Here is a 21,034-nt window from a genome sequence, read left to right as displayed (position 1 = left end):
GGACACGTGAAGGTTTTACGACTTCTGTCTTGATTCCTTCTGTGTTCATGACGATCAGTCATCCACGTCATCGTCTGTCTAAAGCCGCGATCAGACTACACGAATTCCGCCTGATTTTGACACGAATTATTGGTCCGATGTTCAGATTCAGACAAACTGGCCTCGTAGTGTGACGTCATCGCAGAGCAGCGCGACACCTCCACGGAAATAACAGAACGTTGGGGTTTTTTACGTGCCTGGTTTGACGCATCCTACGACGCGTTCCTTGACGTCGACCAATAGGATGACGGAGTACGTCACACATTGGTGCCTAAGCAGCCATGATTGGCTACTTCTTGCTCCTCCTCCAACGACCACACAGGAAGTCAACGTGGACAACGATCGGTCCGGGTCATACATGTGGAAATTCAAGGAACTCTGATCGCCTAATACGACATTGTGAAAGACAAATATAATCGTGTAGTCTGATCCCGGCATGAACGTTATCGGAAGGCAACCGGGCTCGGTTGAGTTTCTGGAAGACGTTTCACCTCTTCGATCCAAACAGACTGGTTTCAGATGAGAAGAGAAACGTCTTTCAGAACCTCAACCGAGTCCGGTTGCCTTTCGGAGAACAAATATCAGGTAAATATATCTTTGTACAACCAGAGCGTCTCTTTAAAGGTGACCATGATTGATGTCACGTCCTCAAAACCAAACAGACACTTACAGATGGGTGGAAACGTACTCGAGTACAGGACAAGTATCGTACCGAGTACTACTCCGCCTTCACATGGAATTCAAATGATCTCAGAAAGCATCAACACTGCAGAAGTTGTGATTTTATTCTGACTGTCTTACGTTTCTTGAACAGAAAACTCGATTCAAGCAAAGCTTTTTCCAGATTCTCTTTGATTGTTTGTCCTTTTGTCGGGTTTTGTAGAAAGTGGTGTTTTGATCTGAAATGTGAGCGGTACTCTTCCCACCGTATGTACGACTGTGCCTACCGTCTGCCATATCCACGTTTTATGTGGAAACCTTTCTAATAAAGCGTCTTTCTAAACGTTCGGCTGGATTCAGATCAGTTTGAAGTCCATGTTTGTCGGACTTTCTCATCTTTTATTGAGATAACTTTTCGTGTTGTGGCGGGAAAACTAGATCCCAGATGGGATTTTCTTTTTTCTTTTTTCATTTTGACAGATTAAAGGTGACTGAGTCTTAATTTACTGCAGATTTTAGATATCCATTTATGACACGTGTTAGCGGTAGTTGTTGGTTCTTTTACAGTTGTTTGCATCTCTTTGTGTTTGTTATGCGTCCATTTGTAGGTCAGTGTGACTGTTTGTGTTGTTTTGTGTGTCTATGTAGATGTTTGTGTCTTTTTGTGGCCTTTCTTTTTGTCTGTCTGGTCGTTTTTGTGTCTTTGTGGTGATTTTTCTTTTTTCATTCGCTTAAAACCAAATTTTCGTATTTGCTGTTTGAGCATATTCAGTAGTTTGAACTAAAAAGACTAAAACATGCTGTGATGTTAGTTAGCGGTCGTACTTCTGTGCAGTGATGCACTGAGCTAAATGCTAACATGCTGTTGTTTAATATCCGTGCTGTTCGCCTGTTTACTGCGTTAGCATGCTAACCTGATGGATATGTTTTAAAGCTATTTGGCTACAAGCAAAAGAACAAAATGAAATGAAAAGTCAGGAGACTAAAATCTGCACAATCCTTCCCCCCCGAGAACCATGAATGTTTCCACAAAAATTCGTGACAATGCATCAAGTTGCTGCTGATATTTTTGCTAAAAATGCAGGTTTGGATTTGACCGGTGGATTTTACTGTCAAACAATTCAAACTTCTGAAAGCAGAAGAAGAAGAGCGGGAAAATCAAGTTTGTACCATCCATTTATTCAGTAATCCTGCCTGTGTGGGTTAAAATGACTCTGATACAGACGTGAGGATTTGACCTGAGATGAAACATCACATTTTCCAGCAGATGATCAGAATGAATAATTTGTTGCTGCACCGACGTCAGCAGCCTGGAAACAGACGGCGGAACAGAGAAGTGAAAATTGGAGCGAGGTGTGAGAGCTGGATTTAAAACGATGAAGCAGGTGCAAACGACACCTGAAGAGGCACGAAGAGCAGAAACTCAACGTTTCTATTTCTGGCTTTTAATCTGTATTTTTACCATGAAAACATCAACCGCTGACCAACATGTGAGTCGGACATCCTTGTTGCCTCCAGCTGTTTGTATGTTGGAGGCCTTGTACATAATTAATGTGAACATTAACAGATGTGCACTTCCTTCTACACTCGACTCAAAGTGAATCTTTCAAATTCAACTCTGAAATAATGTCCTCAAATTCAATCAGCTTCACAGCTGAAGGCAAAGTCATCGACTTCGGACTGAAACCAACCATCAGCCATCAGTGATGTCATCAACCATCAGTGATGTCATCAACCATCAGTGATGTCATCAACCATCAGTGATGTCATCAACCATCAGTGATGTCATCAACCATTAGTGATGTCATCGTTGGTTTGTGAACTTTATGAATCCTCCAGTTCAGATTCTGTCCGTCACCATCTTGATAGTTTGGACCAAAAACAAGTCAAGTGGTCAGTTTCAGACAAATGTGGTCTGAAATTAAGACAAAAAAAACATGAAAATTAAGAAAGATTTCTTCACTACTTTACGTGAAAAAGAGATGGTCTGAGTTTGGTTCCAGGTCAACATGGTGTTGAACTGGTTCATCAGCAGGAGCTTGAATAGCTGCGGAGCAACAACAGTTTTAATTTGGAGATATTTTCATGTACGATGTTTAATATTCGTCCCAAGTGGCAACCAGCAGTGACATCACTGGGTTTTTTTGTCCATCACCATCTTTGCTAGTTCGGAGCGGTTTGGAGCAGGAAGTGACCATATTTGGACGAGCTGGGGGAGGAGCCAGCGGTGGATCTGACCGATCTGATCGGAAACCTGACACTACTACGTCCCGCCCACCGATAGCTGTAACCTGACTGCACCACAGGCCTGTCAATCAAACAGACACGCCCCCAAAAACAGGTCTTCTTGAATCTTCTTTTCTAATGAATGAGGGATTATTTTCAGATGGACCTCCAGAAAACTAAGAAGAAGGAGTGACTTTAGCTAACAACACCGAGATAACTGATGGACACATTTTATTCACTTTGGATTTGATGAGAGAAGTTGAATGGGAGTCTATGGAGCCGGAGGCTTTTTGGAGCCGACCTCTAGTGGCACTCGCTGGTATTGCAGCTGAAGACACTTCTGGATCGGAACCATTTTACAGACCTGAAGCTACGAACTCTTTTAGAAACAGTCTGTTCAGACTCAGCAGGAGCCAGTGAGAAACTCTGATCTGTTTCTGGAACTTAAAGCTCTGATAACGTCAACCAACAGCTGAGAGACACTCAGAGTTTTAAGTCGTCACTGGGAGACAATATTTAATGAAGGAAACAAAAAAGCCAAGAAAACTGTTTTTACAGTCTGTGGACCAAAAGAAAAACCTTCATATCACAACACAAAGGTCGGTCTGCAGATTGCTGCGCTCCCGCAGGACTTTATTAATAATTACACAATGTGAGACTTTAGAAAAATAATGTGACCAAATAATTGCCTGAATATTATCAGTAAAATACTGCAGGAGTGCAGCCGTGTGTGAATATTTAAAAAATATATATGAAGAGCAAGTCTCTGGCTGAGCCTGGTTTAATTTAATGATAAGTTCCTCTTTGTTTATAACCAGGAAAACTGCTGTTTGTGTTCATGTTATGTTGAGTGTTCACGAAAACACTCTTATTGTAACAAATGTGCAGCTGAATCTAAAATAATAAACTAATCAGATTTACATTTATTTATTTACAGGAGGAACATTTTCTAAACTTTACTCAACTTCTCCTTCAGATGTGAAACAGATTTAATTTATTCTCCACTGCCAGAAACGACCTGCCCTCCAATCCACTGCTGCGTTGAACCCACAACGGATCCTCCGGACGGCCACAGTCTGCCGTCCTCTGGATCCCCCTGCTGGTTCACAGCTGCTGTCACAACACTGATGTTTATTGAGGGCTCATCAGTTTTCTCATTGTGATATATTTAATTCCTCTCTCACACACACACACACACACACACACACACACACACACACACACACACACACACACACACACACACACACACACACACACACACACACACAGTGTCCTGCTGCCTGGATTCATCCGCCGCTGAAAATAGTCCCAGTTCAGGAAACGTTTGAGTGTCCAGCTGAAGAATCTCTTTTCCTCGTGTTGAAATTTGTCCACCATGTTTCCACTGAGCACCACTTACCTGTTCTTTATTGATTATTGATCGAATCATTGATCAGTGATTCTGTGTTCTTTTATTGGTTTGTCGCTCTGAGAGTCTCTTAGTTTTATAGTTTTTAACGCATGAATGAAGTCAAACCTCCAGCTGTGACGCCGTGATGATGTCATCACTCTTCTGGTTTTGTTGCTGCCTGCAGAGGAAAGAAAATACGAAAGAGAAGTGAAGAGAGAGAGAGAGAGAGAGAGAGAGAGAGAGAGAGAGAGAGAGAGAGAGAGAGAGAGAGAGAGAGAGAGAGAGAGAGAGAGAGAGAGAGAGAGAGAGAGAGAGAGAGAGAGAGAGAGTGCTTAAATACTACGTGGTTTTTCTTTTCACACGGATTCTCGTGAACATCTGGGAGCTCTGATTTAAGATGTTATGAGTGTTTGATTTAAGATGTGATGAGTCTTTAAGCTCTGATTTAAGATGTGATGAGTGTTTAAGCTCTGATTTAAGATGTGATGAGTGTTTAAGCTCTGATTTAAGATGTGATGAGTGTTTGATTTAAGATGTGATGTGTCTTTAAACTCTGATTTAAGATGTGATGAGTGTTTAAACTCTCATTTAAGATGTGATGAGTGTTTAAGCTCTGATTTAAGATGTGATGAGTCTTTAAACTCTGATTTAAGATGTGATGAGTGTTTAAGCTCTGATTTAAGATGTGATGAGTGTTTAAGCTGATTTAAGATGTGATGAATCTTTAAGCTCTGATTTAAGATGTGATGAGTGTTTAAGCTCTGATTTAAGATGTGATGAGTGTTTAAGCTGATTTAAGATGTGATGAATCTTTAAGCTCTGATTTAAGATGTGATGAGTGTTTAAACTCTGATTTAAGATGTGATGAGTGTTTAAGCTGATTTAAGATGTGATGAATCTTTAAACTCTGATTTAAGATGTGATGAGTCTTTAAACTCTGATTTAAGATGTGATGAGTGTTTAAGCTCTGATTTAAGATGTGATGAGTGTTTAAGCTGATTTAAGATGTGATGAATCTTTAAGCTCTGATTTAAGATGTGATGAATCTTTAAGCTCTGATTTAAGATGTGATGAGTCTTTAAACTCTGATTTAAGATGTGATGAGTGTTTAAGCTCAGATTTAAGATGTGATGAGTGTTTAAGCTGATTTAAGATGTGATGAGTCTTTAAACTCTGATTTAAGATGTGATGAGTGTTTAAGCTCCGATTTAAGATGTGATGAGTGTTTAAGCTCTGATTTAAGATGTGATGAGTCTTTAAACTCTCATTTAAGATGTGATGAGTGTTTAAGCTCCGATTTAAGATGTGATGAGTGTTTAAGCTCTGATTTAAGATGTGATGAGTGTTTAAACTCTGATTTAAGATGTGATGAGTCTTTAAACTCTGATTTAACATGTGATGAGTCTTTAAGCTCAGATTTAAGATGTGATGTGTTTTTCAGCAGCTCTGCTGAGTCGGAGCTGCAGAAGTGTAGAAGTTCTCGTTTCCTCTTTAAAGGTACTTCATTTCGATAAATCAATCCAGCAAACATGAATTGAAATCCCTGTAACGGATCAAACATGTTCCCTGATGAAGATTTTAAACACCTGAACTTTTGTCCTCTGTCAGTTTTAAAACCTAAAACGCAGACAGCAGTAGAACTCACGTTCTCGCCGCCAGCCGCCATCAGAGCGTGGAGCTCCTGAGTCCAGCCGAGGGCGTCGGCCAGCGCCTGCACGCCGCTGACGACGTCGCCCAGCTGCACGACGTCGTGCGGCCGCCGGCTCCACGCGAACGGCCCCACCGGGTCGCGGTTGATGAGCAGACGGGGGACGGAGCTGCGCACGGCGCCGGCCAGGCTGGCGAACGGCTCCACCTGCAGGACAAACGGTCGGTTACATTCGGTCTTCAGGACAAAGAACGGTTTTCAGGCTTCGGTGTTGACCTCCAGGGACGTTCCCATGACGATCAGCAGGTCTGCCAGCGGGAAGTCTCGGAGGTACTTGAAGAAGTTTCGTGGAAGCTCCTCCCCAAAAAACACGATGTCGGGCTTCACCACGCCCCGACAGGTGGGACACTTCGGCACCGTCCCGCTCATCACGTCCGACTAATGAGACATGAAATGTAAAGTCTACTGATTGTTGTTGTTTAGATTGTTTCACGCATGTTGTCTAATGTAGTGTGATGTCACCATGGAAAACTGAAACTGGAGCAGAGAAACATCAGATTTTGGGTTCAATTTTTGGGGAACAGAAAATCTTCAACACGCCCCGTCACAGCCGAGTGTTCCTGAGCCCATGCAGTGATTTCCACCACAGAATCATTGCTATTTTCAAAGCATTTCCACCTGAGGGGCCGAAGATCACAGACATCCAATGTTGGTTTTCAACCTTGTCCCTTACATCAGATTTTGATCAAATCTTTTGGAGGACAAAATCTTCAACACATAGCGTCATGTCATGTTGGAGAAGCCTGTTGCCATGGCAACACAGTTCAGGTGGTTCGCAGCAAATGTTTCCATCAGAAGGTCCCAGTGGAACTCGGTGTTGACAGTCTGACTCTGGGGGACCAATTCACGGTGACACAAAGAAAACCCACCTGGTGTCTCCTGACCTGACGCGTCTTCTTCGGTCTGGGACGATGAAGCTCCGCCCCTCTTGAAACGTGATGTCATCAGAACACCTCGCCCGGCTCGTCGCTTCATCGCCGGAGACTTTCTGAAGACTTTCAAGAGTCTCTGATGACTGTTTACAGAGTATAACCCAAAATCTGATATTGTCTGTGATCTTTGGGCCTTCAGGCAACAGTGCTTTAAAAAACAACAACCTGATTCTGTGGTGGAAATCACTGCATGGGCTCAGGAACACTTGGCTGTCAATATTTTCTGTTTCTGAAAAATTTGCCCCAAAAATCTGCTGTTTCTGCTCCAGTTTCAGGTCCGTGGTGACATCACCAATGTTCACGTTAACTGGGCTGCGTTCAGGAACACTCTGAACTGAGTGTTTCTGGCCGTGACTCACTCGGAGGTCCTCGCCCTCGTACTTCCTCAGACACACGGTGCAGGTGGCAGTCGCAAACGTCCCGTGAGCCTCCACCAGCATCTCCGGAGGAATCCCCGCCACTGGATCCGAACACAAGAAAAACAACCGTCAAACCTTCGAACGACGTGACCTCGCTGATGTGCGACGACTTAAAAACACGTACGTCTCTCGAGCCCGTCGATGTTCTGCGTGTACATCCTGAGCAGCTGCTTCTTCTCGTACAGCAGACGTACGAAGTGGTGCGTCAGGTTGGGCCGGTAGTTTCCTGGATATAACTCTTTGGCCAGCGCGAAGAAGGGAGTCGGGTTCCGGTGGAAGAAGGCGATCTCGAATATGGCCTCGGCGTACGGCAGGTCGTACTGCTGCAGGTTGTCATAGAGACCGCTGCCCGGAGACCTGCGGGCCGACAAACGCTCGTCTGCTGACTGAGGACGCTTCACGTCTACAAGAAAACCACGCCGGACCTTTTACCTGAAATCCGGGATGCCGCTGGGAGTGCTGATCCCGGCTCCGGCCATCACCACCACCCTCCGGTACTTCTGATCCCGGATGTTCTGGGCGACGTCCTGCAGGCTCTGCTGCTCGCCGGACGCACCGCCGCCGCCAGAGGACAGGCCGCGGGTCGCCATGGCGTCAGGACGGGTCCTCCCAGCATGGACTCCACTGAGGGGAACAGAAGTACGAAGTTCAGGAGGAGGAACGTGGTCCGAACACCTCAAAGTCCTCAGATCCAAACACGCGTCTCAAAAAGTTTGATTTGAAGTTAGAAAAACTGTTTTTATCAACCAGGCATCAGGCCACAGGGTGTAATACACCTGTCAGTCCACTAGAGGGCACCGTGTCCATGTGACAGTTTTACCTCACCAAGGCTAGGTTAAGGAACAAAATAAAAACACGTGGTTACGTGTTAGGTTGCCTTCTAGTGGAGACAAACGGTATCTCCCGGATGTAAGTTTGATGTTTTATCAACCTACCAAACTTCCTCCTAACGAGGAGTTTACTGGTTTTTGTACTTTTCATGTGATGTGTCGACTTTTCACGCTGCCTGTCACACAGACATGCTGCCCCCTAGTGGACAGGCAGGTGTATTACATGGCTTGGTGTTTCAGCGAAAGTCTCATTTACAAATGCTTAAATATTCTTCTGCAAACAGTCGATTAATGGACCGAGAGAAGATTAAATGACATCAGTTCTGATAAATTTGAGTAGTTTTTTTTTTTATAAGATTTTAATGTTTTGTGGTTTGTTAAACAAACATATTTGAGAACCTGTCGTGAATATTTTCAGGTAAAAACACGAAGGTTTCAGTGAATTAAACATCTGCAGGTTTTTGAGACAAAACGAGATGCTTGAAGACGTGTAAAAAAATATTTTGAACTTTTTCGACATCACATAAATCAAAATATTATAATTATATTGAGTTATTCAATAAAAAGTAAAACTGAGAAAAAATATTTGCAGCTGACATCCTCGAGTTCCTCAGAAATTATTATAATGTAAAAGTATAACTGTGAACGACATTAAATAAATGCTAAAACATCACCCAGACATCGATTAACTCACCAACTATTTTCTCAGAAATCAATTAATCATTTGTTCTATAAAATAGCTGAAAATGTCCATCATGTTTTTACAGAGTTTATAACTCCAGATGTTTTATTATTATGTGCAATTAAAAAAACAAATTCTCATAAACATTAAAGTAAACAAAGAAAATCAGCTCAACGTTACATTAAAGAGGCTGAAACAACAGAAAAGTCTCACTAAATGATTTGACCTATGAACTTTCTGTCACACGTCCCAGCGGATGTGACCCGGCGGTGGGAGGAGCTTGCTGCAGGTGAGCTTACCTGGACGCAGCTGCTGCACCGGTCAAACGGAGCGTCCTGAAGCCGCGGTGCAAACCACGGAGTCTGACAGCTGACAGGAACGACGCCATCACAGTTGGACCTGAAAACGAACTCCCGCCGCAGACCGGAGTCAGATCTTCTCCTCCGATAAACCGGATATGGAAATGTTCGACCTCCGTCCTCTGACGCGATACAACCGAACTTCAGCGACATGAATCTCTTTATCACCTGCTGTGTTTAATTATCGTTTATTAATTAAAAAGATCCCCTGATAGTAAACACGTCATAAAAGAGCCAAGAAATCCACTTTACCGACAATAAACTCTTCAGCCAGCTGCAGCCGAGCTTTGGGCCACGCCCCTTCATCTCCCATCATTCTTTGCGGCCAGCAGCTTGTTCGCGCAGACTCAGAACGCGGCAGGCGGCCATCCTGACGTCAGCTGAAGAAGTCCAACAGTTTGATCATTTCTGAATAAACCCGCTGAACGTCAGTCCGCCGCCATGAAAGATGTCAGCGGGTACCTGAAGCAGCAGCAGAGCAGCAGCTCCACGCCGGAGAGGGCGGCGGAGTGGCACGCGCTGGAGGATTTACACAACAAAAGGTCAAAATAAACACGCTGCCGTTAGCAGCTAACGTTAGCATCTCATTCATTTAAACGGCGAGCTGAGTCACGCGCGGAGCTAACGCTAGCTAAGTGTTAGCAGCGAACTTCTGCTGGAAAATTCAGAGAGAAACTTTACTTTTATTTATTTTATGGGAACTAAACAGTAACGTCAGGTGAACAGCTGGTTTGTAGTTTTGAGTCCAGCTTTTTAAATTCAGGTTTGTAGAAGTAGGTTTTGCCAGCTGACTGTTAGCATGAGTCCACAGAAAGAAGCTAATGATCAACAACACGTTCTTTATTCTGTAGTTGATTCATGTTGTTTATTTATTCTGTAGTTGATTCATGTTGTTTATTTATTCTGTAGTTGATTCATGTTGTTTATTTATTCTGTAGTTGATTCATGTTGTTTATTTATTCCGTAGTTGTGGATTCATGTTGTTTATTTATTCTGTAGTTGTGGATTAATGTTGTTTATTTATTCTGTAGTTGTGGATTAATGTTGTTTATTTATTCTGTTGTTGTTTTACAGAGTAAACAGAATGTTTCTTTTGTTTTTTGTTCTGCACTGATAACATGATTGACAGGTTGGTCAATAATTGATTGACAGCTGTTGTACTTAGTTGAACATGTAATGGAGCATTTTGTGACCCAGTTTACAAAACTTTTTTTTTCATAACAATCAAATTAATGACGACAACTTACATCGAACAGGTTGGTTGGAAATTAAAGAAGCATCTGGATATTATAAATCAGCTGACTGTGCTTGATTGACAGGTTGTGGCATCAGCTGACCCTGAAGCTCACCGACTTCGTCAAAGAGCCTTGTTTCAAGACGGGAGATGGCCTCATCCAGGTAGGAACACTAAACATTAGAGAGTCGCCATGAAACATGAACATCTGAAACATTTCTTCTGTTTTCTTCTCGCAGCTTTATGAAAATTTCATCAGTGACTTCGAACACAGGTGAGAAGAGGCTCCTCCCCCTTTAACACCTGTCAGGTCAGCTTCGACTGCTGCTCTGTTCCTAATTTATTGGTTCTCCTCTTGTCAGGATCAACCCGCTGTCGCTGCTGGAGATCATCCTGTACGTCGCCCGACAGATGACAGGTGACCTCTCCTCCTGCTTATTAACGGATTATTAACTGTTTATTAATGGATTTTTAACAGATTATTAACTGTTTATTAACGGATTATTAACTGTTTATTAATGGATTATTAACTGGTTATTAACGGATTATTAACGAATTATGAACTGTTATTAACGGATTATTAACTGTTTATTAACGGATTATTAACGAATTATGAACTGTTATTAACGGACTATTAACTGTTTATTAACGTCTTATTAACTGGTTATTAACGGATTATTAACTTTTTATTAACGGATTATTAACTGGTTATTAATGGACTATTAACTGTTTATTAACGTCTTATTAACTGGTTATCAACGGATTATTAACTTTTTATTAACGGATTATTAACAGCTTATTAGCTGTTTATTAACGAATTATCAACGGATTATTAACTGTTTATTAACGGATTATTAACTGTTTATTAACGAATTATCAACAGATTATTAAGTGTTTATTAACGGATTATTAACTGTTTATTAACGAATTATCAACGGATTATTAACTGTTTATTAACGGATTATTAACTGTTTATTAACGAATTATCAACAGATTATTAAGTGTTTATTAACGGATTATTAACTGTTTATTAACGAATTATTAACGGATTATTAACTGTTTATTAACGAATTATCAACGGATTATTAACTGTTTATTAACAGATTATTAACTGTTTGTTAACGCTTATTAGCTGGTTATTAACGGATTATTAACTGTTTATTAACTGGTTATTAACGGCTTATTAATGGATTATTAACTGTTTATTAAAATGTTGTTTGTGCTCAGATCCTAAAGATGCCATCACGTTTCTGGAGAAGACGAAGGAAAAGGTAACAACCGCCCGGAGAGGTTGTTACAGTCAGTGAACCGTGTTTGATTCAACATGTGTGTGTTTGATTCAACATGTGTGTGTTGATTCAACATGTGTGTGTTGATTCAACATGTGTGTGTTTGATTCAACATGTGTGTGTTTAATTCAACGTGTGTGTGTTTGATTCAACATGTGTGTGTTTAATTCAACGTGTGTGTGTGTGTGTTTAATTCAACGTGTGTGTGTGTGTTTGATTCAACATGTGTGTGTTTAATTCAACGTGTGTGTGTTTGATTCAACATGTGTGTGTTTAATTCAACGTGTGTGTGTGTGTGTTTGATTCAACATGTGTGTGTTTAATTCAACGTGTGTGTGTGTGTTTGATTCAACATGTGTGTGTTTAATTCAACGTGTGTGTGTGTGTTTGATTCAACGTGTGTGTGTTTGATTCAACGTGTGTGTGTTCAACGTGTGTGTGTTTAATTCAACGTGTGTGTGTGTTTGATTCAACATGTGTGTGTTTAATTCAACGTGTGTGTGTGTGTTTGATTCAACGTGTGTGTTTGATTCAACGTGTGTGTGTTTAATTCAACTTGTGTGTGTTTAATTCAACGTGTGTGTGTTTAATTCAACGTGTGTGTGTTTGATTCAACGTGTGTGTGTTTGATTCAACGTGTGTGTGTTTGATTCAACGTGTGTGTGTTTGATTCAACGTGTGTGTGTTTAATTCAACGTGTGTGTGTTTGATTCAACGTGTGTGTGTTTGATTCAACGTGTGTGTGTTTGATTCAACGTGTGTGTGTTTGATTCAACGTGTGTGTGTTTGATTCAACGTGTGTGTGTTTAATTCAACGTGTGTGTGTTTGATTCAACGTGTGTGTGTTTGATTCAACGTGTGTGTGTTTGATTCAACGTGTGTGTGTGTGTGTGTGTTTGATTCAACGTGTGTGTGTTTGTTCAACGTGTGTGTGTTTGATTCAACGTGTGTGTGTTTGATTCAACGTGTGTGTGTGTGTGTGTTTGATTCAACGTGTGTGTGTGTGTGTGTGTGTTTGATTCAACGTGTGTGTGTTGTGATTCAACGTGTGTGTGTGTGATTCAACGTGTGTGTGTTTAATTCAACGTGTGTGTGTTTGATTCAACGTGTGTGTGTGTTTGTGTGTGTGTTTGATTCAACGTGTGTGTGTTTGATTCAACGTGTGTGTGTGTGTGTTTGATTCAACGTGTGTGTGTTTGATCCAATGTGTGTGTGTGTGTTTGATTCAACGTGTGTGTGTGTGTTGTTTGATTCAACGTGTGTGTGTGTGTTTGATTCAACGTGTGTGTGTTTGTGTGTTTGATTCAACGTGTGTGTGTGTGTGTGTGTTTGATTCAACGTGTGTGTGTGTGTTTGATTCAACGTGTGTGTGTTTGATTCAACGTGTGTGTGTGTGTTTGATTCAACGTGTGTGTGTGTTTGATTCAACGTGTGTGTGTTTGATTCAACGTGTGTGTGTTTGATTCAACGTGTGTGTGTGTTGATTCAACGTGTGTGTGTGTTTGATTCAATGTGTGTGTGTGTGTGTGTGTGTGTTTGATTCAACGTGTGTGTGTTTAATTCAACGTGTGTGTGTGTTTGATTCAACATGTGTGTGTTTGATTCAACGTGTGTGTGTTTGATTCAACGTGTGTGTGTGTGTGTGTGTGTGTGATTCAATGTGTGTGTGTTTGATCCAACGTGTGTGTGTGTTGTGTGTGTTTGATCCAATGTGTGTGTGTTCAACGTGTGTGTGTTTATTCAACGTGTGTGTGTGTTGATCCAATGTGTGTGTGTGTTTGATTCAACGTGTGTGTGTGTGTTTGATTCAACGTGTGTGTGTGTGTGATTCAACGTGTGTGTGTTTGATTCAACGTGTGTGTGTGTTGATTCAACGTGTGTGTGTTTGATTGTGTGTGTGTTGATTCAACGTGTGTGTGTTTGATTCAACGATTCAACGTGTGTGTGTTTGATTCAACGTGTGTGTGTGTGTGTGTTTGATTCAACGTGTGTGTGTTTGTGTGTGTGTTTGATTCAACGTGTGTGTGTTTGATTCAACGTGTGTGTGTTGATTCAACGTGTGTGTGTTTGATTCATGTGTGTGTTTGATTCATGTGTGTGTGTGTGTGTGTGTTTGATTCAACGTGTGTGTGTTTGATTCAACGTGTGTGTGTTTAATTCAACGTGTGTGTGTTTGATCCAATGTGTGTGTGTGTTTGATCCAATGTGTGTGTGTGTGTTTGATTCAACGTGTGTGTGTTTGATTCAACGTGTGTGTGTTTGATTCAACGTGTGTGTGTTTGATTCAATGTGTGTGTGTTTGATTCAATGTGTGTGTGTTTGATTCAATGTGTGTGTGTGTTTGATCAATGTGTGTGTGTTTGATCCAATGTGTGTGTGTGTTTGATCCAATGTGTGTGTGTGTTTGATCCAACGTGTGTGTGTGTTTGATCCAATGTGTGTGTGTGTTTGATCCAATGTGTGTGTGTGTTTGATCCAACGTGTGTGTGTGTGTTTGATTCAACGTGTGTGTGTTTGATTCAACGTGTGTGTGTTTGATTCAACGTGTGTGTGTTTGATTCAATGTGTGTGTGTGTTCAGGTGAAGAGCAGCGATGAAGCCGTCATTCTCTGCAAGACATCCATCGGCAAACTGAAGCTGGAGATCAACGACCTTCCTGCCACCAAGGTGAGATGTGAACACGCCTCTCCCCTTAAACACGCCTCCAACACGCCTCTCCCCTCTGACACGCCTCCAACACGCCTCTCCCATCTGACACGCCTCTAACACGCCTCTCCCCTTTAACACGCCTCCAACACACCTCTCCCCTCTAAAACGCCTCCAACACGCCTCTCTTCTCTAACACGCCTCTCCCCTTTAACACGCCTCCAACACGACTCTCCCCTCTAACACGCCTCTAACACGCCTCTCCCCTCTAACACGCCTCTAACACGCCTCTCCCCTTTAACACGCCTCCAACACACCTCTCCCCTCTAAAACGCCTCCAACACGCCTCTCTTCTCTAACACGCCTCTCCCCTTTAACACGCCTCCAACACGCCTCTCCCCTCTAACACGCCTCTAACACGCCTCTCCCCTTTAACACGCCTCCAACACGCCTCTCGCCTCTAACACGCCTCTCCCCTTTAACACGCCTCCAACACGACTCTCCCCTCTGACACGCCTCCAACACGCCTCTCCCCTCTGACACGCCTCTCCCCTCTGACACGCCTCTCCCCTCACGCCTCCAACACACCTCTCTGACACGCCTCTCGCCTCTCCCCTCTGACACGCCTCCAACACACCTCTCCCCTCTCCAACACACCTCTCCCCTAAAACGCCTCTCCGCCTCTCCAACACGCCTCTCCCCTCTGACACGCCTCTAACACGCCTCTTCTCTGACACGCCTCTAACACACCTCTCCCCTAACACGCCTCCAACACACCTCTCCCCTCTGACACGCCTCTCCCCTCTGACACGCCTCTAACACGCCTCTCCCCTTTAACACGCCTCCAACACACCTCTCCCCTCTAAAACGCCTCCAACACGCCTCTCCCCTCTCTCACGCTTTAACACTCGCCTCCAACACGCCTCTCCCCTTTAACACGCCTCTCCCCCTTTAACACGCCTCTCCCCTTTAACACGCCTCTCCCCTCTAAAACGCCTCCAACACGCCTCTCAACACGCCTCACGCCTCTCCCATTTAACACGCCTCTAACACGCCTCTCCCCTTTAACACGCCTCCAACACGCCTCTCCCCTCTAAAACGCCTCTAACACGCCTCTCCCCTTTAACATGCCTCCAACATGCCTCTCCCCCAACACGCCTCTCCCCTTTAACACGCCTCCAACACGCCTCTCCCCTCTAACACGCCTCTCCCCTTTAACACGCCTCCAACACGCCTCTCCCCTTTAACACGCCTCCAACACGCCTCTCCCCTTCGACACACCTCCAACACGCCTCTAACACGCCTCTCCCCTCCAACACGCCTCTAACACGCCTCTCCCCTCTAACACGCCTCTAACACGCCTCTCCCCTTCGACACACCTCCAACACGCCTCCAACACGCCTCTCCCCTCTAAAACGTCTCTAACACGCCTCTCCCCTTTAACACGCCTCCAACACGCCTCTCCCCTCTAACACGCCTCTCCCCTCCAACACGCCTCTCCCCTCTAACACGCCTCCAACACGCCTCTCCCCTCCAACACGCCTCTCCCCTCTAACACGCCTCTCCCCTCCAACACGCCTCTCCCCTCTAACACGCCTTTAACACGCCTCTCCCCTCTAACACGCCTTTAACACGCCTCTCCCCCCCAACACGCCTCTCCCCCCCAACACGCCTCCCCCCCAACACGCCTCTCCCCTCCAACACGCCTCTCCCCCCAACACGCCTCTCCCCTCCAACACGCCTCTCCCCTCCAACACGCCTCTCCCCCCCAACACGCCTCTCCCCTCCAACACGCCACTCCCCCAACACGCCTCTCCCCTCCAACACGCCTCTCCCCTCCAACACGCCTCTAACACGCCTCTCCCCTCTAACACGCCTTTAACACGCCTCTCCCCCCTCCCCCCAACACACCTTTAACACGCCTCTCCCCCCCAACACGCCTCTCCCCCCCAACACGCCTCTCCCCCCTAACACGCCTCTCCCCTCCAACACGCCTCTCCCCTCTAACACGCCTCTCCCCTCTAACACGCCTTTAACACGCCTCTCCCCTCCAACACACCTCTCCCCTCTAACACGCCTTTAACACGCCTCTCCCCTCTAACACACCTTTAACACGCCTCTCCCCTCCAACACGCCTCTCCGGTGTAACGGTCTCCGTGTGCGTGTCGCCCCTTCAGAAGCTCATCGAGGAGGTGGAGGAGATGCTCAACAACCTTCCCGGCGTGACGTCGGTTCACGGACGTTTCTACGACCTCTCCAGTAAATATTACCGCATCATCGGGAACCACGCCTCCTACTACAAGGACGCGCTGCGCTACCTGGGCTGCGTGGACATCAAAGACCTGCCGGGTGAGCGATGCATGATGGGAATGAAACCGACCGCTGGAGCCTCCGTTGGCGTCGGACTCTGAGCGACGGTCTGGTTGTGTTTTCAGAAACGGAGAAGCAGGAGCGGGCGTTCACGCTCGGCCTGGCCGGCCTCCTCGGAGAAGGCGTCTACAACTTCGGAGAGCTGGTGGGTTTTTTCTCTGATCGCCGGTCTGTCTGTGAGCCGAGGCTCCGTGTGCTCACCGACACGCGTGTTCTCTCTCTGCAGCTCATGCATCCCGTGCTGGAGACCCTGAGGAACACGGACAAACAGTGGCTCATCGACACGCTCTACGCCTTCAACGGAGGCAACGTGGAGAAGTTCCAGGGCTTCAAGTCGGCCTGGGGCCAACAGGTGGGTCAAAGGTCAACTCAACACCGCATTCATGCTGCTGTCATCGTGTGATTGGACCAAGAAGGACCGAAGACCGAGTTCAAGTTCAGGATTTTATTGATTTATATATCAGATATTTATCCAAACATAGTTTTTACTGAAACTGGACTCAGTAAAGCCAATTAGAAAGAATTTTACTGTCTGGAACAAATATTTGAGACCTGTGTAGATAAAACCAATAAGTCCAGAGTGTTCCTGAACGCAGCACGGAGCAGGAGGACCAACAACCTCCATCAGGAAGTATTCAGTGTTCCTGAACGCAGCACGGAGCAGGAGGACCAACAACCTCCATCAGGAAGTATTCAGTGTTCCTGAACGCAGCACGGAGCAGGAGGACCAACAACCTCCATCAGGAAGTATTAAGAGTGTTCCTGAACGCAGCACGGAGCAGGAGGACCAACAACCTCCATCGGGAAGTATTAAGAGTGTTCCTGAACGCAGCACGGAGCAGGAGGACCAACAACCTCCATTGGGAAGTATTCAGAGTGTTCCTGAACGCAGCACGGAGCAGGAGGACCAACAACCTCCATCGGGAAGTATTCAGAGTGTCGTCTCTTCATCATCATCATCATCATCACTGAGTTCACCACGTTAACGTGACCGCTGGTACGAGAACATTAGTGACGTTACCATGGAAACCTGAAACTGGAGCAGAGGAACATCAGATTTCAGCGATGATGTTGATCAAGTTCGTAACGTCCTCAGGAAGCTCTCAGCTCCTCGATGCTTCGTGTTCATCGCGGTGCAACAGAACTTCGTACAGACGGTTGTTTTGCTGTTTTGATGCTCTGAAGTTTTTCCACATCTTGAAGTACTTCCTGTTTCTCTCCGATCAGCCCGATCTCGCAGCACACGAAGCCAAACTGATGCAGAAGATCCAGCTGCTCTGCGTGATGGAGGTGAGATCGTTTATCTTATTGACGACAGGAAGTCAAGATCTCTTTTTTAAGACCGAAGTCCTGAACGTCTTTTTTTTTTTTATCTTCCAGATGACCTTCACTCGACCTGCGAACCACAGACAGCTGACCTTCACCGAGATCGCTCAGAGCGCCAAGATCCCCGTTAACGAGGTCAGACGAGTCCGATCTGCCGTCGATATAAAAACTGAGCGAACGTTTGATCTGTTTGTCTGAGCTGCAGTACCGTTCGTGTCCTGCAGGTGGAGCTGCTGGTGATGAAGGCGCTGTCCGTGGGCCTGATCAAGGGGAACATCGACGAGGTGGATCAGAAGGTGCAGATGACCTGGGTGCAGCCGCGAGTGCTCGACCTGCAGCAGGTATTAATATTAATGATGATAACAATAATAATATGTTTATTCTGAGTTATGAGTTATTGATCGTCTGTCGTTGCAGATCAAAGGGATGAAGGAGCGTCTGGACTTCTGGTGCGGAGACGTGAAGAACATGGCCATGTTGGTGGAGCAGCAGGCCCACGACATCCTCACCTGAGCCTTCCTCCTCCTCCTCCTCTTCGTCAGCCCGCACGAAGACACCTCTCACGTTTCTGTTTTTTTTTTCTTTCCGCTGCATATTTGTTTCTTACGACACTGTGGAATTTTACAAAACATTCGTTGTTCTCGCCGTGTAAAAAAAATAAATATCTGTAAAAAATAAAAATCACATCTTTCTAGTTTTTATCTCCATAAAAGTTTTTTTTAATCATAATTTCATTGACACTTCTGGTTTCTTCTTTGGAGAGTTTGAACATCATTTGTGGACGCAGCGATGAACTGTGTTCACAGACGATGGTTTTCACAAGTGTTCCTGAGCCCATGCAGTGATTTCCACTCCAGAATAGTGTGTTTTTAATGCAGTGCTGCCTGAGGGCCCGAAGATCACCACCATCCAATATTGGTTTCCAGCCTTGTCCCTTGTGTTCAGAGATTTCTCCAGATTCTCTGACTCTTTTAATGATATTATGAACCGTAGACGATGAAATCCACTAATTCTTTGTAGTTTTACGTTGAGGAACATTATTCTTAGATTGTTGAACTATTTTCCAACACAGTCCTTCAGAGTGGTGAACCTCTCCCCATAGTTGGGCTCACCATTGTGTTTATGCACCGAGCAGCAGTTCAGAGTATCCGGCCTTCTTGGAGTCGGTGGGAGGAGTCAGTGGGAGGAGTCCTGGAAAGGGCGCCGCCTGCTGACTCCATCGTTCTCCCGGGAGACTTCAACGCTCATGTGGGCAACGATGGGGAAAGCTGGCGGGTGATCTGAACCCAAATGATGTTTCGTTATTGGACTTCTGTGCTGGTCACGGTTTGGACCTAACGAACACCATGTTGGAGCATCAGGTGGCTCATAAGTGAACCTGGTACCAGAACACCTCAGACCGGAGATCAAGGATCAACTTTGTCATCTGATCTGCGGCCGGATGTCTTGGACACTCGGGTGAAAGGAGGTGCAGAGCGGTCAGCTGATCACCTGGTGGTGAGTTGGATCAGATGGGACTCGGCTGGAAAGACCTGGCAAGCCCAAATGTGTTGTGAGTCTGGTGGAGGAACCTGTCTGGGAGGTCTTCAACTCTCACCTCCGGAAGAACTTCTAGCTTCTCACGCATCCTGAGGGAGGTTGGAGACGTGGAGTCCGAGTGGACCGTGTTCAAAGCCTCTATTGTGGACGCGGCCGCTAGGAGTTGTGGTCAGAAGGTCATCGGTTTACCGAGCGATCTACGTTCAGACTCCTCGATGGTCAGCAGCTCTCTGGGTCGTTGATCTCCTCGATGGTCAGCAGCTCTCTGGGTCGTTGATCTCCTCGATGGTCAGCAGCTCTCTGGGTCGTTGATCTCCTCGATGGTCAGCAGCTCTCTGGGTCGTCACCGGAAGAACGAGGTCGCGGCTACAAGCATCTGAAATGAGTTTCCTCCGTAGGAGGTCGGGCTCAGAGATCGGGGGAGAAGCTGGACATCAGGAGGGAACTTGGAGTAGAGACGTTCCTCCTTCATGTGGAAAGGAGTCAGGTGAGGTGGTTCAGCATCTGATCAGGAGCCTCCTGGTCGCCTCCTTCTGGAGGTTTACCGGCTCGCCCAACTGGCAAGAGACCCAGAACATCTGGAGGATCATATCTCCCTGCTGGCCCGGGAACACCTCGGATCCTCAGGAGGAGCTGGAGGATGTTACAGGGAGGGAAGTCTGGGTCAGGTTGGTTGGCTGCTGCACCGAGACCCGACCCGGATAAATGGACGATGATGGACGGACGATGATGGACGGACGGACGGCGCCATTGGTCTATTTTCAGTTAGATATGAGTTTAAGTGATTTGTAAATCATCAGTTGTTTTTTTTAATTTACATTTATTGACTTTTTCTGAAACAGGGTTGTACGATACGAGTCTGGACAGACGTGGAGGAGGAACCGAAGAGTCTGGACACACCTGGAGGAGGAACCGAAGAGTCTGGACACACCTGGAGGAACCGAAGAGTCTGGATAGACATGGAGGAGGAACCGACAGACGTGGAGGAGGAACCGAAGAGTGTCGTGATGCCTCGAAGATATTTTTCTGCCTCATTTGAGTCTTTTGAGTCATAAGTTGTTCATTGTTGGACAGAAAAGAGCTTCATGGACGACATTATGTGCCGTTCTGCTTCGATGTTCTACGGAGGAGGAATTTACCCAGAATTCAATTTAAATAAGGACAAAATGTTGAATTATTTTTTTTCCCGGTTCATTCCTAATAACTCAATTAATGAAACAGAAAATGTGAAAAAAACTAAAAGTTGAACAATAATATAAATTTGATATTGACAAAATACCGTTTCATTTTATTTGCCTTTTGTTACTTTTACTAAATATCTAAGTCACATATTAAATATTTTATTACTTGTAATAAATATACTTCTGAACCAAGAATTGTAA

At 45.0% G+C, this 21,034-nt stretch overlaps 2 protein-coding genes across 2 annotated transcripts; one reads left to right on the top strand and one right to left on the bottom strand.

Annotated features, from left to right (window-relative positions):
* Positions 1 to 3,894: 3,894 nt before the first annotated feature.
* On the bottom strand, positions 3,895 to 9,373 carry sirt3 (sirtuin 3). Its single transcript, XM_069724578.1, has 7 exons — positions 9,189 to 9,373; positions 7,810 to 8,001; positions 7,502 to 7,734; positions 7,318 to 7,418; positions 6,243 to 6,404; positions 5,964 to 6,173; positions 3,895 to 4,496 (listed from the first exon to the last, which is right to left on the bottom strand). The coding sequence occupies exons 1-7, from the start codon at positions 9,275 to 9,277 to the stop codon at positions 4,473 to 4,475; spliced, it is 1,011 nt and encodes a 336-aa protein (XP_069580679.1). The 5' UTR covers positions 9,278 to 9,373; the 3' UTR covers positions 3,895 to 4,472.
* A 216-nt stretch (positions 9,374 to 9,589) lies between these two features.
* Positions 9,590 to 18,807, top strand: psmd13 (proteasome 26S subunit, non-ATPase 13). The gene is made up of 13 exons (XM_069724573.1): positions 9,590 to 9,790; positions 10,568 to 10,646; positions 10,722 to 10,756; positions 10,845 to 10,900; positions 11,710 to 11,753; positions 14,352 to 14,438; positions 16,595 to 16,766; positions 16,853 to 16,932; positions 17,014 to 17,139; positions 18,015 to 18,077; positions 18,168 to 18,248; positions 18,338 to 18,454; positions 18,531 to 18,807. The coding sequence occupies exons 1-13, from the start codon at positions 9,690 to 9,692 to the stop codon at positions 18,624 to 18,626; spliced, it is 1,137 nt and encodes a 378-aa protein (XP_069580674.1). The 5' UTR covers positions 9,590 to 9,689; the 3' UTR covers positions 18,627 to 18,807.
* Positions 18,808 to 21,034: the final 2,227 nt, after the last annotated feature.

The sequence above is a fragment of the Brachyistius frenatus genome, unplaced genomic scaffold, assembly GCF_029030835.1.
Source record: "Brachyistius frenatus isolate BFR_SWC_R1_liver_20210118 unplaced genomic scaffold, ASM2903083v1 Contig_382, whole genome shotgun sequence".
Lineage (NCBI taxonomy): Eukaryota > Metazoa > Chordata > Actinopteri > Embiotocidae > Brachyistius > Brachyistius frenatus.
This window is presented reverse-complemented; position numbering and strand designations above follow the sequence as displayed.

What these genes read in the sequence shown, in the direction of transcription:
- psmd13 (XM_069724573.1), top strand. Translation starts at nt 9,690, where the DNA reads ATGAAAGATGTCAGCGGGTACCTGAAGCAGCAGCAGAGCAGCAGCTCC. An exon ending in CGGGAGATGGCCTCATCCAG is followed by an intron (nt 10,647 to 10,721) that starts GTAGGAACACTA and finishes TTCTTCTCGCAG; the next exon opens with CTTTATGAAAATTTCATCAG. An exon ending in ACGACCTTCCTGCCACCAAG is followed by an intron (nt 14,439 to 16,594) that starts GTGAGATGTGAA and finishes TCGCCCCTTCAG; the next exon opens with AAGCTCATCGAGGAGGTGGA.
- sirt3 (XM_069724578.1), bottom strand. Translation starts at nt 9,277, where the DNA reads ATGGCGTCGTTCCTGTCAGCTGTCAGACTCCGTGGTTTGCACCGCGGC. An exon ending in ACGAGGGCGAGGACCTCCGA is followed by an intron (nt 6,405 to 7,317) that starts GTGAGTCACGGC and finishes ATGTCTCATTAG; the next exon opens with TCGGACGTGATGAGCGGGAC. An exon ending in TGGCGGCTGGCGGCGAGAAC is followed by an intron (nt 4,497 to 5,963) that starts GTGAGTTCTACT and finishes TTTCCTCTGCAG; the next exon opens with GCAGCAACAAAACCAGAAGA.